Source organism: Solanum lycopersicum, chromosome 4 (genome assembly GCF_036512215.1).
Source record: "Solanum lycopersicum chromosome 4, SLM_r2.1".
NCBI lineage: Eukaryota > Viridiplantae > Streptophyta > Magnoliopsida > Solanales > Solanaceae > Solanum > Solanum lycopersicum.
Genome location: NC_090803.1, coordinates 58475195 through 58487529, shown reverse-complemented (window position 1 = coordinate 58487529; position 12335 = coordinate 58475195). Strand labels below are relative to the sequence as shown.

Here is a 12335-nt window from a genome sequence, read left to right as displayed (position 1 = left end):
TTCACCCTGACAATCATGTCAGAAGAAAATGGTATGTTTCCTCTTATACTCTTAAGCAAAGAGAAAATTTCAGGGAAATTTGGATGAAAGATATGAGAAGAATAGGTTGTGAAATCGAATTCTTCAAGTGGTTTGAAATGACTGGTAGAATTGAAAATTGTACTGAGTCTTTACAAGTTATCATTAATAAATGGTATACATCTTCTAACAAAGTAATGGAATCTACTACTCCTCCTCTTGAAGGAATCAATATTCCTATTGCAGGTACAGTGATAAAAGCCTCTCCCTTCAAAGAGAAGAGTGATAAGACAGGTGCATTACTCGTTGCTGCAGATATTGATAGAGTTATTGAACAAAACAACTATACAAACCAACTCCTCCATGTGGTCTCTAGACAAATAGAAGACACAAGACCATATCTTAGTGGAAGACCAACACCGGCTTCTACTTCATCCAATCATGAAATTGAAACCTACCCAGGATTTAAAATACCTGAATTTTCCAAAGAAAAATTCCCAAAACTTTCTGATACATTTGAAGTTAAAGGAAGTATCATCGAAAAAATCAACACTCAACTCAATAACTTTAACATCTCCAAAAAGAAAGATAAAGAAAGTGTTTCCACAATCCAAACCAATCCAAACCCATCTTCAGAAAAAAACCAATCTTCTCCAAAAACTTGGAAATAGTCGTTTTCATAACATGAAAAACTACCACAGCAAACCATCTTTTCAAGATTTGCAGTATGAAGAAAATGCTTTCTTATCCACTTCATCTCATGAAGGAAGGAGCATCACTGAATGGAATATTGATGGCCTTGTAGAACATCAAGTTTACAATAAACTCCATGAAATGGGAGTAGCCATCACCGCATACAAAATGCGAGGGTCCTCAGACACAGATGCTGCAAATATGATTATTGCAGGTTTCACTGGAATGTTAAAACATTGGTGGGACAATTACTGCACTGACGAAGTCAAGCATCTCATTATCACCGCAACAGCAAATGAAACTGTTGTAAAGATGGAAGGTAACACACAAACAACTTCTACTCAAACAAGGGAAGACGCTTGTGCCACTTTGCTTTACCATATTGCTAAACATTTTATTGGAGAACCTAAGTTATTTCAGGACAGAAGTCTCCAAATTCTGAGTAATCTAAGTTGCCCAAACTTAGACAACTTCATCCACTACAGACATGCTTTTTTGAGCAAAGTCATGATTCGTCCAGATTGCAATTTGGATTACTGGAAGGAACGTTTCATCAGTGGCTTACCTCCTCTTTTTGCAGATAAGGTAAGAACCAAAATACAAGACAGGAATAATGGTAGTATTCCTTATAATAATCTTACCTATGGTGACCTGGTAAGCACCATTAACATCGTAGCCCTAGAACTATGCACAGACATCAAGCTAAGACACCAGCTTAAGAAGGAACAATCTTCTTCAAGGAAAGAACTTGGAAGCTTTTGTAGAGATTTTGGATTTATTACTCCACCGGATACTAAGAAGAAGGAAGAAAGAGAAAAATCCTACAGAAGAAAATCAACAAGGAAGGATGATTCCTCTAAATCTTCCAAATCTGAAAGAAAGAAAACTAGATCCAAGAGATCAACCCAAAAGAAACAAGACGTCTGTTGGAACTGTGGAAAAAGAGGCCATAGAGCAAACGAATGTCGTTCAAAAACAAAGAAAAAGAAAATCAATCTTCTTGACATGGATAAGGAGACGAAAGGTAAACTTCTCGCTATCCTTGATGAACCATTTTCTTACATTTCAGATGAATCTGAAGAAAACAGCACAGATGAGGACATCAACCTGGACTATGATTCAGATTCTAGTCAATCAGAAAAAGGTTGCACTTGAACGGAAGCATTCTGCACTTGCAGAAAAGAACCTCAGATTAGGGTTCTTTCCGATAACTCAAAAGAAGCCCTTTTTGATGTCATACAACATATCAATGATGATGAGGCTAGTAATCGTTTCCTCCTAGAACTCAAAAATTTGATCCTCAATACAGACAAACCAAAGTCTCGTCCTATTGTTGAACCTTTCAGCATGAAACAAATCATGAATCGTTCAGAAAATCATTCTGAACCAACCATTGCGGATCTTCGTCATGAAGTTTCTCTTCTCAAAAATGAAATTTGAGAAATCAAATCCCGTCTTTACATGATAGAAACTGACACTCCTATCCGTCAGATTTCTAAAAAACCAGCTTTCTTAGATTATGGATCTAGGCACAGCTCCTCAAAAAACAATTCGGATAATGAGGATGATATCAATCAACCTGACATCAACAATAACCATCTGGTTGAACCAGAAGTTTTTACACAAACCAATAACAATGCTTCCACTTCTGCAACACCAGGTTTAACAGTAATTTCCTCTATCAGACCTCAGAGCCATCATATCCCTATCAAAATAGTGATTAACAAACATTTTGTTATTAACAAAGTTGCTTTGCTTGATAGCGGTGCTGATAGAAACTGCATCATGAAAGGTATTGTTTCTCTTCAGTATTTACAAAAAAGTACTTCAAAATTATACTCCGCTACAGGAGAACTTTTGAAAATAAACTATAAGCTTTCTAAAGCCCATATTTGCAACAATGGCATTTGTTTAACAAATGATTTCGTTATTACTGAAGATATTAATGAAGATATCATCCTAGGAATACCATTTATTACCCAAATAAAACCTTATTTTACTTCACTGGATGGCATCTCCACTAATATATTAGGAAAAGATCTCCTTTTCCCTTTTGTAAAAACTCTTTCTCAAGAAGAAAGTGATTTTGTCAGAGAAAAAACTGTTTTCAAAATAAACAAACTTTCTCAACATCTCACCTTTTTAAAGGATGAAATCCGTATTAAGAAAATTGAGCAAATTCTAAAAACCCCGGAGATTGTTAACAAAATAGCAAATCTTCGAGAGAAATTTGAAAAGGAAATTTGTTCCGATTTTCCTAATGCTTTTTGGAATAGAAAAAAGCATATTGTTTCCTTACCATACATTGAAGGATTCAATGAAAGGGCTATTACCACTAAAGCAAGACCCATTCAGATGAATCATGAAATGATGGAATATTGCAAAGAAGAGATTAATACTCTTTTAAAAAATGGCATCATCATAGTTTCAAAATCCCCTTGGAGTTGCTCTGCCTTCTACGTTAATAAAAACTCTGAGAAAGAAAGAGGTGCTCCTAGACTTGTAATTAATTACAAGCCTCTCAACTCCGTTTTAAAATGGATTAGGTCTCCTATACCTAACAAAAGAGACCTTTTGAAAAGGATTTTTAATGCAAAATTTTTTAGCAAATTTGATATGAAATCGGGATTTTGGCAAATACAGATTTCTGAAAAAGATAAGTACAAAACTGCTTTTAATGTTCCATTTGGCCAATTTGAATGGAATGTAATGCCTTTTGGGCTAAAAAACGCCCCTTCTGAATTTCACAACCTATTCTTCTCATATCTTTCATCCAAATTTCCCTGAAATTTTCTCGTTGCTTAAGAGTATAAGAGGAAACATACCATTTTCTTCTGACTTGATTGTCAGGGTGAATCCATTGTTCTTGTAGAATAGTAGGATTAGGTTCAAAGGGTTTGTTTACCTTTAACATTCCCAACCAAGTAGGCTTATCAGTAGGCGGTTCCATCTCGCTTGCTGTAGGACTCCCTGAAATGTCTTGGTAATAAACTTTAGGTACATTACCTTTGAAATCAACCCCTGTTACCTTACCTTTACTATTGTCTATTTCACTGTTTGCAAGAGTAATGTTGTCTTCCTCGTCCTCGAAAGTTTTGGAAGAAGATGGTTGGTGAGTCGTCTTAGAAGGGCACGAAGAGGAGGGTGACCAAGACGATCATCGAGTAGATGAAGATCTCATTGATGGATTCTCAAGAAATTTTAGATCAATAGATCCATCGGGAAACTGAATAACCCTTTCTATTTGGGATCGTGGGGGATGAGAAGTAAAAGGTTGCGTAATGTTCTCAAAATGCCATTCGTTATTTGAGAGAATATCCTTCCATTGTAGGGTTCTAGGAAAAAAATGGAACTATGTGAGTGGTTAGCTTCCATGAGCATGGTTTCTCCTCTGACGCTTTCAAGACACGCTTTTGGAGCAAGTTGAGTTTTCATAAGTCTATAATAGACCCTATAGACTACAGCAATTTCTCTAGAATCAGTTTTGCTATTAAGATTTTTGGTTTTGACATTGAGAGTCAGAGTGTCTGTGACATTATGATCATTAATGTCAATCGAGAAATTAGGATAACAGTTGAAGTAAACTGGTCCATCAGTGAGATTACTTTGAAGTAATCCAAGAAGGGAATCGTCAAAATTAAGAAATCTGTCATCTCTGAGGAGAACGCAGACAGGAATATCAAGACCTCTTCTGAACAGAGGTTTTACAGCAACTTGAACTAAACCAATATGCAAATAGTTGAAGCTAGATTTGTAACTGTCTAGATCTTTGTCTTTAAGAAGACGAACAATTTCAGAAGAATTGTTAATGGCAATAGTAGATTCACAAGTTTTAATATTGCAACGAGTGAGGAAACTGAAGTTACCTAATTGATAAATCTTTTTGAAAGGTTCTTCTGGAATACTCCAGTTTTGTAAATCATTTTCAATTTTAGCAATCTTTGTTGATTGCGAAGATATATTAATTTTTATCCATAAATGAAGAAGAACTGTCTAAAGGACTTACAAGACAAAATTTAAGATATCAAGTAAACATAAGTCAAATATGTTGGAGTTTAAGTAATATTAATAAAATATAATTCAAAATCTTTTATAAATTATTCTATGATAGGTGCCCTTGGTCTGACAATCAAGTTCATTCTGATAGAGTCATCTTAGTTACGGGACCACCAATAGTACTAACTCTTTGATGCCCTCCTGGCTATAGCGAGTGTTCCAAGTTCAGGCTGACCAACGCATGCTCCGGATATTAATCGGATACCTCATACTCATATCAGAAGAACGATACGCCTCACACCAAGTATAGAATTAATATAAAAGAATAAGAAGTATAAAATATTAAGCAAATACTTAAAACATAACATATAGAATTATAAATTACTTCATAAATTAATTTTGTAATGCCTTAGACAGTATTTATATTTAGCTGCTCATACTAAATATGAATACTGCCAACATGGCTCTGATACCATAAAGGATCATAAGTAATGCGGAATTAAAGGAGAAGAAAGCTTACAAAGAAAACGACTTTTATTCAAACTTCAAGCAAACTTCAAATTTCATTGTACATAAGAGAGAGAGAGAGAGATTCAGAATACAGTGTGAATTTTCTGATGATACTTCCTGTAACTTCAAATGTATCAGAAAGTTTTGGGAATTTTTCTTTGGAAAATTCAGGTATTTTAAATCCTGGGTAGGTTTCAATTTCATGATTGGATGAAGTAGAAGCCGGTGTTGGTCTTCCACTAAGATATGGTCTTGTGTCTTCTATTTGTCTAGAGACCACATGGAGGAGTTGGTTTGTATAGTTGTTTTGTTCAATAACTCTATCAATATCTGCAGCAACGAGTAATGCACCTGTCTTATCACTCTTCTCTTTGAAGGGAGAGGCTTTTATCACTGTACCTGCAATAGGAATATTGATTCCTTCAAGAGGAGTAGTAGTAGATTCTATTACTTTGTAAGAAGATGTATACCATTTATTAATGATAACTTGTAAAGACTCAGTACAATTTTCAATTCTACCAGTCATTTCAAACCACTTGAAGAATTCGATTTCACAACCTATTCTTCTCATATCTTTCATCCAAATTTCCCTGAAATTTTCTCTTTGCTTAAGAGTATAAGAGGAAACACGGATTGTCCGGGCCATTTGGAGGGTCAAACGAGCCCCGAAGCGAGCATACGCCTCATTTCGACGATTTTCATGTGCTATAGCACACCATTTTTTGGGTGATCCAGATTCTGACGTCAAAAATGCCAAATTTTTTCGTGGACGTCCGTCAAGACCTTGTCTATGCATACGGTTGGCCATAACGGATTGTCCGGGCCATTTGGAGGGTCAAACGAGCCCCGAAGCGAGCATATGCCTCATTTCAATGATTTTCGTGAGCTATAGCACACCATTTTTTAGGTGATCCGGATTTCGACGTCAAAAATGTCAAATTTTTTCGTGGACGCCCATCAAGACCTTTTCTATGCTTACGGTTGGCCATCACGGATTGTCTGGGCCATTTGGAGGGTCAAACGAGCCTCGAAGCAAGCATAAGCCTCATTTCGACGATTTTCGTGTGCTATAGCACTTTATTTTTTGGGTGATCCGGATTCCGACGTCAAAAATGCCAAATTTTTTCGTGGACGTCCGTCAAGACCTTGTCTATGCATACGGTTGGCCATCACGGATTGTTCGGGCCATTTGGAGAGTCAAACGAGCCCCGAAGCGAGCATACGCCTTATTTCGATGATTTTCGTGTGCAATAGCACACCATTTTTTGGGTGATCCGAATTCCGACGTCAAAAATGCCAAATTTTTTCGTGGACGTCCGTCAAGACCTTGTCTATGCATACGGTTGGCCATCACGGATTGTCCGGGCAATTTGGAAGGTCAAACGAGCCCCGAAGCGAGCATACGCCTTATTTCGATGATTTTCGTGTGCAATAGCACACCATTTTTTGGGTGATCCGGATTCCGACGTCAAAAATGCCAAATTTTTTCGTGGACGTCCGTCAAGACCTTGTCTATGCATATGGTTGGCCATCACGGATTTTCCGGGCCATTTGGAAGGTCAAACGAGCCCCGAAGCGAGCATACGCCTCATTTCGACGATTTTCGTGTGCTATAGCACACCATTTTTTGGGTGATCCGGATTCCGACGTCAAAAATGCCAAATTTTTTCGTGGACGTCCGTCAAGACCTTGTCTATGCATACGGTTGGCCATCACGGATTGTCCGGGCCATTTGGAGGGTCAAACGAGCCCCGAAGCGAGCATACGCCTCATTTCGACGATTTTCGTGTGCTATAGCACACCATTTTTTGGATGATCCAAATTCCGACGTCAAAAATGCCAAATTTTTTCGTGGAGGTCCGTCAAGACCTTGTCTATGCATACGGTTGGCCATCACTGATTGTCCGGTCCATTTGGCGGGTCAAACGATCCCCGAAGCAAGCATACTCCTCATTTCGACGATTTTCGTGTGCTATAGCACACCATTTTTTGGGTGATCCGGATTCCGAAGTCAAAAATGCCAAATTTTTTCATGGACGTCCGTCAAGACCTTGTCTATGCATACGGTTGTCCATCACGGATTGTCCGGGCCATTTGGAGGGTCAAACAAGCCCCGAAGCGAGCATACACCTCATTTCGAAAATTTTCGTGTGCAATAGCACACCATTTTTTGGGTGATCCGGATTTCGACGTCAAAAATGCCAAATTTTTTCGTGGACATCTGTCAAGACCTTGTCTATGCATACGGTTGGCCATCACTGATTGTCCGGGCCATTTGGAGGGTCAAACAAGCCTCGAAGCGAGCACTCGCCTCATTTCGACGATTTTCGTGTGCTATAGCACACCATTTTTTGGGTGATCCAGATTCTGACGTGAAAAATAACAAATTTTTTCATGGACGTCCGTCAAGACCTTGTCTATGCATACGGTTGGCCATCACAGATTGTCCGGGCCATTTGGAGGGTCAAACGAGCCCCGAAGCAGGCATACGCCTCATTTCGACGATTTTCGTGTGCTATAGCACACCATTTTTTGGGTGATTCGGATTCCGACGTCAAAAATGCCAAATTTTTTGGTGGACATCCGTCAAGACCTTGTCTATGCATACGGTTGGCCATCACGGATTGTCCAGTCCATTTGGAGGGTCAAACAAGCCCCGAAGCGAGCATACGCCTCATTTCGACGATTTTCGTGTGCTATAGCACACCATTTTTTGGGTGATCCAGATTCCGACGTCAAAAATGCCAAATTTTTTCATGGACGTCCGTCAAGACCTTGTCTATGCATACAGTTGGCCATCACGGATTGTCCGGGCCATTTGGAGGGTCAAACGAGCCCCGAAGCGAGCATACGCCTCATTTTGACGATTTTCGTGTGCTATAGCACACCATTTTTTGGGTGATCCAGATTCCGACGTAAAAAATGCCAAATTTTTTCGTGGACATCCGTCAAGACCTTGTCTATGCATACGGTTGGCCATCACGGATTGTCCGGGCCATTTGGAAGGTCAAACGAGCCCCGAAGCGAGCATACGCCTCATTTCGACGATTTTCGTGTGCTATAGCACACCATTTTTTGGATGATCTGGATTCCGACGTCAAAAATGCCAAATTTTTTCGTGGACGTCCGTCAAGACCTTGTCTATGCATACGGTTGGCCATCACGGATTGTCCGGGCAATTTGGAGGGTCAAACGAGCCCCGAAGCGAGCATACGCCTCATTTTGATGATTTTCGTGTGCTATAGCACACCATTTTTTGGGTGATCCGGATTCCGACATCAAAAATGCCAAATTTTTTCGTGGACGTCATCAAGACCTTGTCTATGCATACGGTTGGCCATCACGGATTGTCTGGGCCATTTGGAGGTTTAAACGAGCCCCGAAGCGAGCATACGCCTCATTTCGACGATTTTCATGTGCTATAGCACACCATTTTTTCGGTGATCCGGATTCCAACGTAAAAAATGCCAAATGTTTTCGTGGACGTCCGTCAAGACCTTGTCTATGCATACGGTTGGCCATCACAGATTGTCCGGGCCATTTGGAGGGTCAAACGAGCCCCGAAGCGGGCATACGCCTCATTTCGACGATTTTCGTGTGCTATAGCACACCATTTTTTGGGTGATTCGGATTCCGACGTCAAAAATGCCAAATTTTTTGGTGGACGTCTGTCAAGACCTTGTCTATGCATACGGTTGGCCATCACGGATTGTCCAGTCCATTTGGAGGGTCAAACAAGCCCCGAAGCGAGCATACGCCTCATTTCGACGATTTTCGTGTGCTATAGCACACCATTTTTTGGGTGATCCAGATTCCGACGTCAAAAATGCCAAATTTTTTCATGGACGTCCGTCAAGACCTTGTCTATGCATACGGTTGGCCATCACGGATTGTCCGGGCCATTTGGAGGGTCAAACGAGCCCCGAAGCGAGCATACGCCTCATTTTGACGATTTTCGTGTGCTATAGCACACCATTTTTTGGGTGATCCAGATTCCGACGTCAAAAATGCCAAATTTTTTCGTGGACGTCCGTCAAGACCTTGTCTATGCATACGGTTGGCCATCACGGATTGTCCGGGCAATTTGGAAGGTCAAACGAGCCCCGAAGCGAGCATACGCCTCAATTCGACGATTTTCGTGTGCTATAGCACACCATTTTTTGGATGATCTGGATTCCGACGTCAAAAATGCCAAATTTTTTCGTGGACGTCCGTCAAGACCTTGTCTATGCATACGGTTGGCCATCACGGATTGTCCGGGCCATTTGGAGGGTAAAACGAGCCCCGAAGCGAGCATACGCCTCATTTCGATGATTTTCGTGTTCTATAGCACACCATTTTTTAGGTGATCCGGATTCCGACGTAAAAAATGCCAAATTTTTTCGTGGACATCCGTCAAGACCTTGTCTATGCATACGGTTGGCCATCACGGATTGTCCGGGCCATTTGGAGGGTCAAACGAGCCCCGAAGCGAGCATACGCCTCATTTCGACGATTTTCGTGTGCTATAGCACACCATTTTTTGGGTGATCCAGATTCTGACGTCAAAAATGCCAACTGTTTTCGTGGACGTCCGTCAAGACCTTGTCTATGCATTCGGTTGGCCATCACGGATTGTCCGGGCAATTTGGAGGGTCAAACGAGCCCCGAAGCGAGCATACGCCTCATTTTGATGATTTTCGTGTGCTATAGCACACCATTTTTTGGGTGATCCGGATTCCGACATCAAAAATGCCAAATTTTTTCGTGGACGTCATCAAGACCTTGTCTATGCATACGGTTGGCCATCACGGATTGTCTGGGCCATTTGGAGGTTTAAACGAGCCCCGAAGCGAGCATACGCCTCATTTCGACGATTTTCATGTGCTATAGCACACCATTTTTTCGGTGATCCGGATTCCGACGTAAAAAATGCCAAATGTTTTCGTGGACGTCCGTCAAGACCTTGTTTATGCATACGATTGGCCATCACGGATTGTCCGGTCCATTTGGAGGGTCAAACGAGCCCCGAAGCGAGCATACGCCTCATTTCGACGATTTTCGTGTGCTATAGCACACCATTTTTTGGGTGATCCGGATTCTGACGTCAAAAATGCCAAATTTTTTCGTGGACATCCGTCAAGACCTTGTCTATGCATACGGTTGGCCATCACGGATTGTTCGAGCCATTTGGAGGGTCAAACGAGCCTCGAAGCGAGCATACGCCTCATTTCGACAATTTTCGTGTGCTATAGCACACCATTTTTTGGGTGATTCGGATTCCGACGTCAAAAATGTCAAATTTTTTCGTGGACGTCCGTAAAGACCTTGTCTATGCATACGGTTGGCCATCACGGATTGTCCGGGCCATTTGGAGGGTGAAACGAGCCCCGAAGCGAGCATACGCCTCATTTCGACGATTTTCGTGTGCTATAGCACACCATTTTTTGGGTGATCCGGATTCCGAAATCAAAAATGCCAAATTTTTTCGTGGACGTCATCAAGACCTTGTCTATGCATACGGTTGGCCATCGAGGATTGTCTGGCCCATTTGGAGGGTTAATCGAGCCCCGAAGCGAGCATACGCCTCATTTCGACGATTTTCATGTGCTATAGCACAACATTTTTTGGTGATCCGGATTCCGACGTAAAAAATGCCAAATTTTTTCGTGGACGTCTGTCAAGACCTTGTTTATGCATACGATTGGCCATCACGGATTGTCCGGTCCATTTGGAGGGTCAAACGAGCCCCGAAGCGAGCATACGCCTCATTTCGACGATTTTCGTGTGCTATAGCACACCATTTTTTGGGTGATCCGGATTCCGACGTCAAAAATGCCAAATTTTTTCGTGGACATCCGTCAAGACCTTGTCTATGCATACAGTTGGCTATCACGGATTGTTCGAGCCACTTGGAGGGTCAAACGAGCCCCGAAGCGAGCATACGCCTCATTTCGACAATTTTCGTGTGCTATAGCACACCATTTTTTGGGTGATCCGGATTCCGACGTCAAAAATGTCAAATTTTTTTGTGGAGGTCCGTCAAGACCTTGTCCATGCATACAGTTGGCCATCACTGAATGTCCGAGCCATTTAAAGGGTCAAACGAGCCCCGAAGCGAGCATACGCCTCATTTCGACAATTTTCGTGTGCTATAGCACACCATTTTTTGGGTGATCCGGATTCCAATGTCAAAAATGCCAAATTTTTTCGTGGAGGTCCGTCAAGACCTTTTCTATGCATACGCTTGGCCATCACGGTTTGTCCGGGCCATATGGAGGGTCAAAAGAGCCCCGAAGCGATCATACGCCTCATTTCGACGATTTTCGTGTGCTATAGCACACCATTTTTTGGGTGATCCGGATTCTGACGTCAAAAATGCCAAATTTTTTTGTGGACGTTCGTCAAGACCTTGTCTATGCATACGGTTAACCATCACGGATTGTCTGGGCCATTTGGAGGGTCAAACGAGCCCCGAAGCGAGCATACGCCTCATTTCGACGATTTTCGTGTGCTATAGCACACCATTTTTTGGGTGATCCGGATTCCGACGTAAAAAATGCCAAATTTTTTCGTGGACGTCCGTCAAGACCTTGTTTATGCATACGATTGGCCATCACGGATTGTCCGGTCCATTTAGAGGGTCAAACGAGCCCCGAAGCGAGCATACGCCTCATTTCGACGATTTTCGTGTGCAATAGCACACCATTTTTTGGGTGATCCGAATTCCGACGTCAAAAATGCCAAATTTTTTCGTGGAGGTCCGTCAAGACCTTTTCTATGCATACGGTTATCCATCACTGATTGTCCGGGCCATTTGGCGGCTCAAACGAGCCCCGAAGCGAGCATACGCCTCATTTCGACGATTTTCGTGTGCTATAGCACACCATTTTTTGGGTGATCCGGATTCCGACGTAAAAAATGCCAAATTTTTTCGTGGACGTCCATCAAGATCTTGTCTATGCATACGGTTGGCCATCACGGATTGTCCGGGCCATTTGGAGGGTCAAACGAGCCCCGAAGCGAGCATACGCCTCATTTCGACGATTTTCGTGTGCTATAGCACACCATTTTTTAGGTGATCCAGATTCCGACGTCAAAAATGCAAAAAATTTTCGTGGACGTCCATCAAGACCTTG

The 12335-nt window shown here is 41.6% G+C and overlaps 1 protein-coding gene across 1 annotated transcript; it reads left to right on the top strand.

Moving 5' to 3' along the window:
• The first annotated feature begins 702 nt into the window (after positions 1-702).
• LOC138348205 (uncharacterized) lies at positions 703-1866 on the top strand. Its single transcript, XM_069296828.1, has one exon. The coding sequence runs from the start codon at positions 703-705 to the stop codon at positions 1864-1866; it is 1164 nt and encodes a 387-aa protein (XP_069152929.1).
• Positions 1867-12335: the final 10469 nt, after the last annotated feature.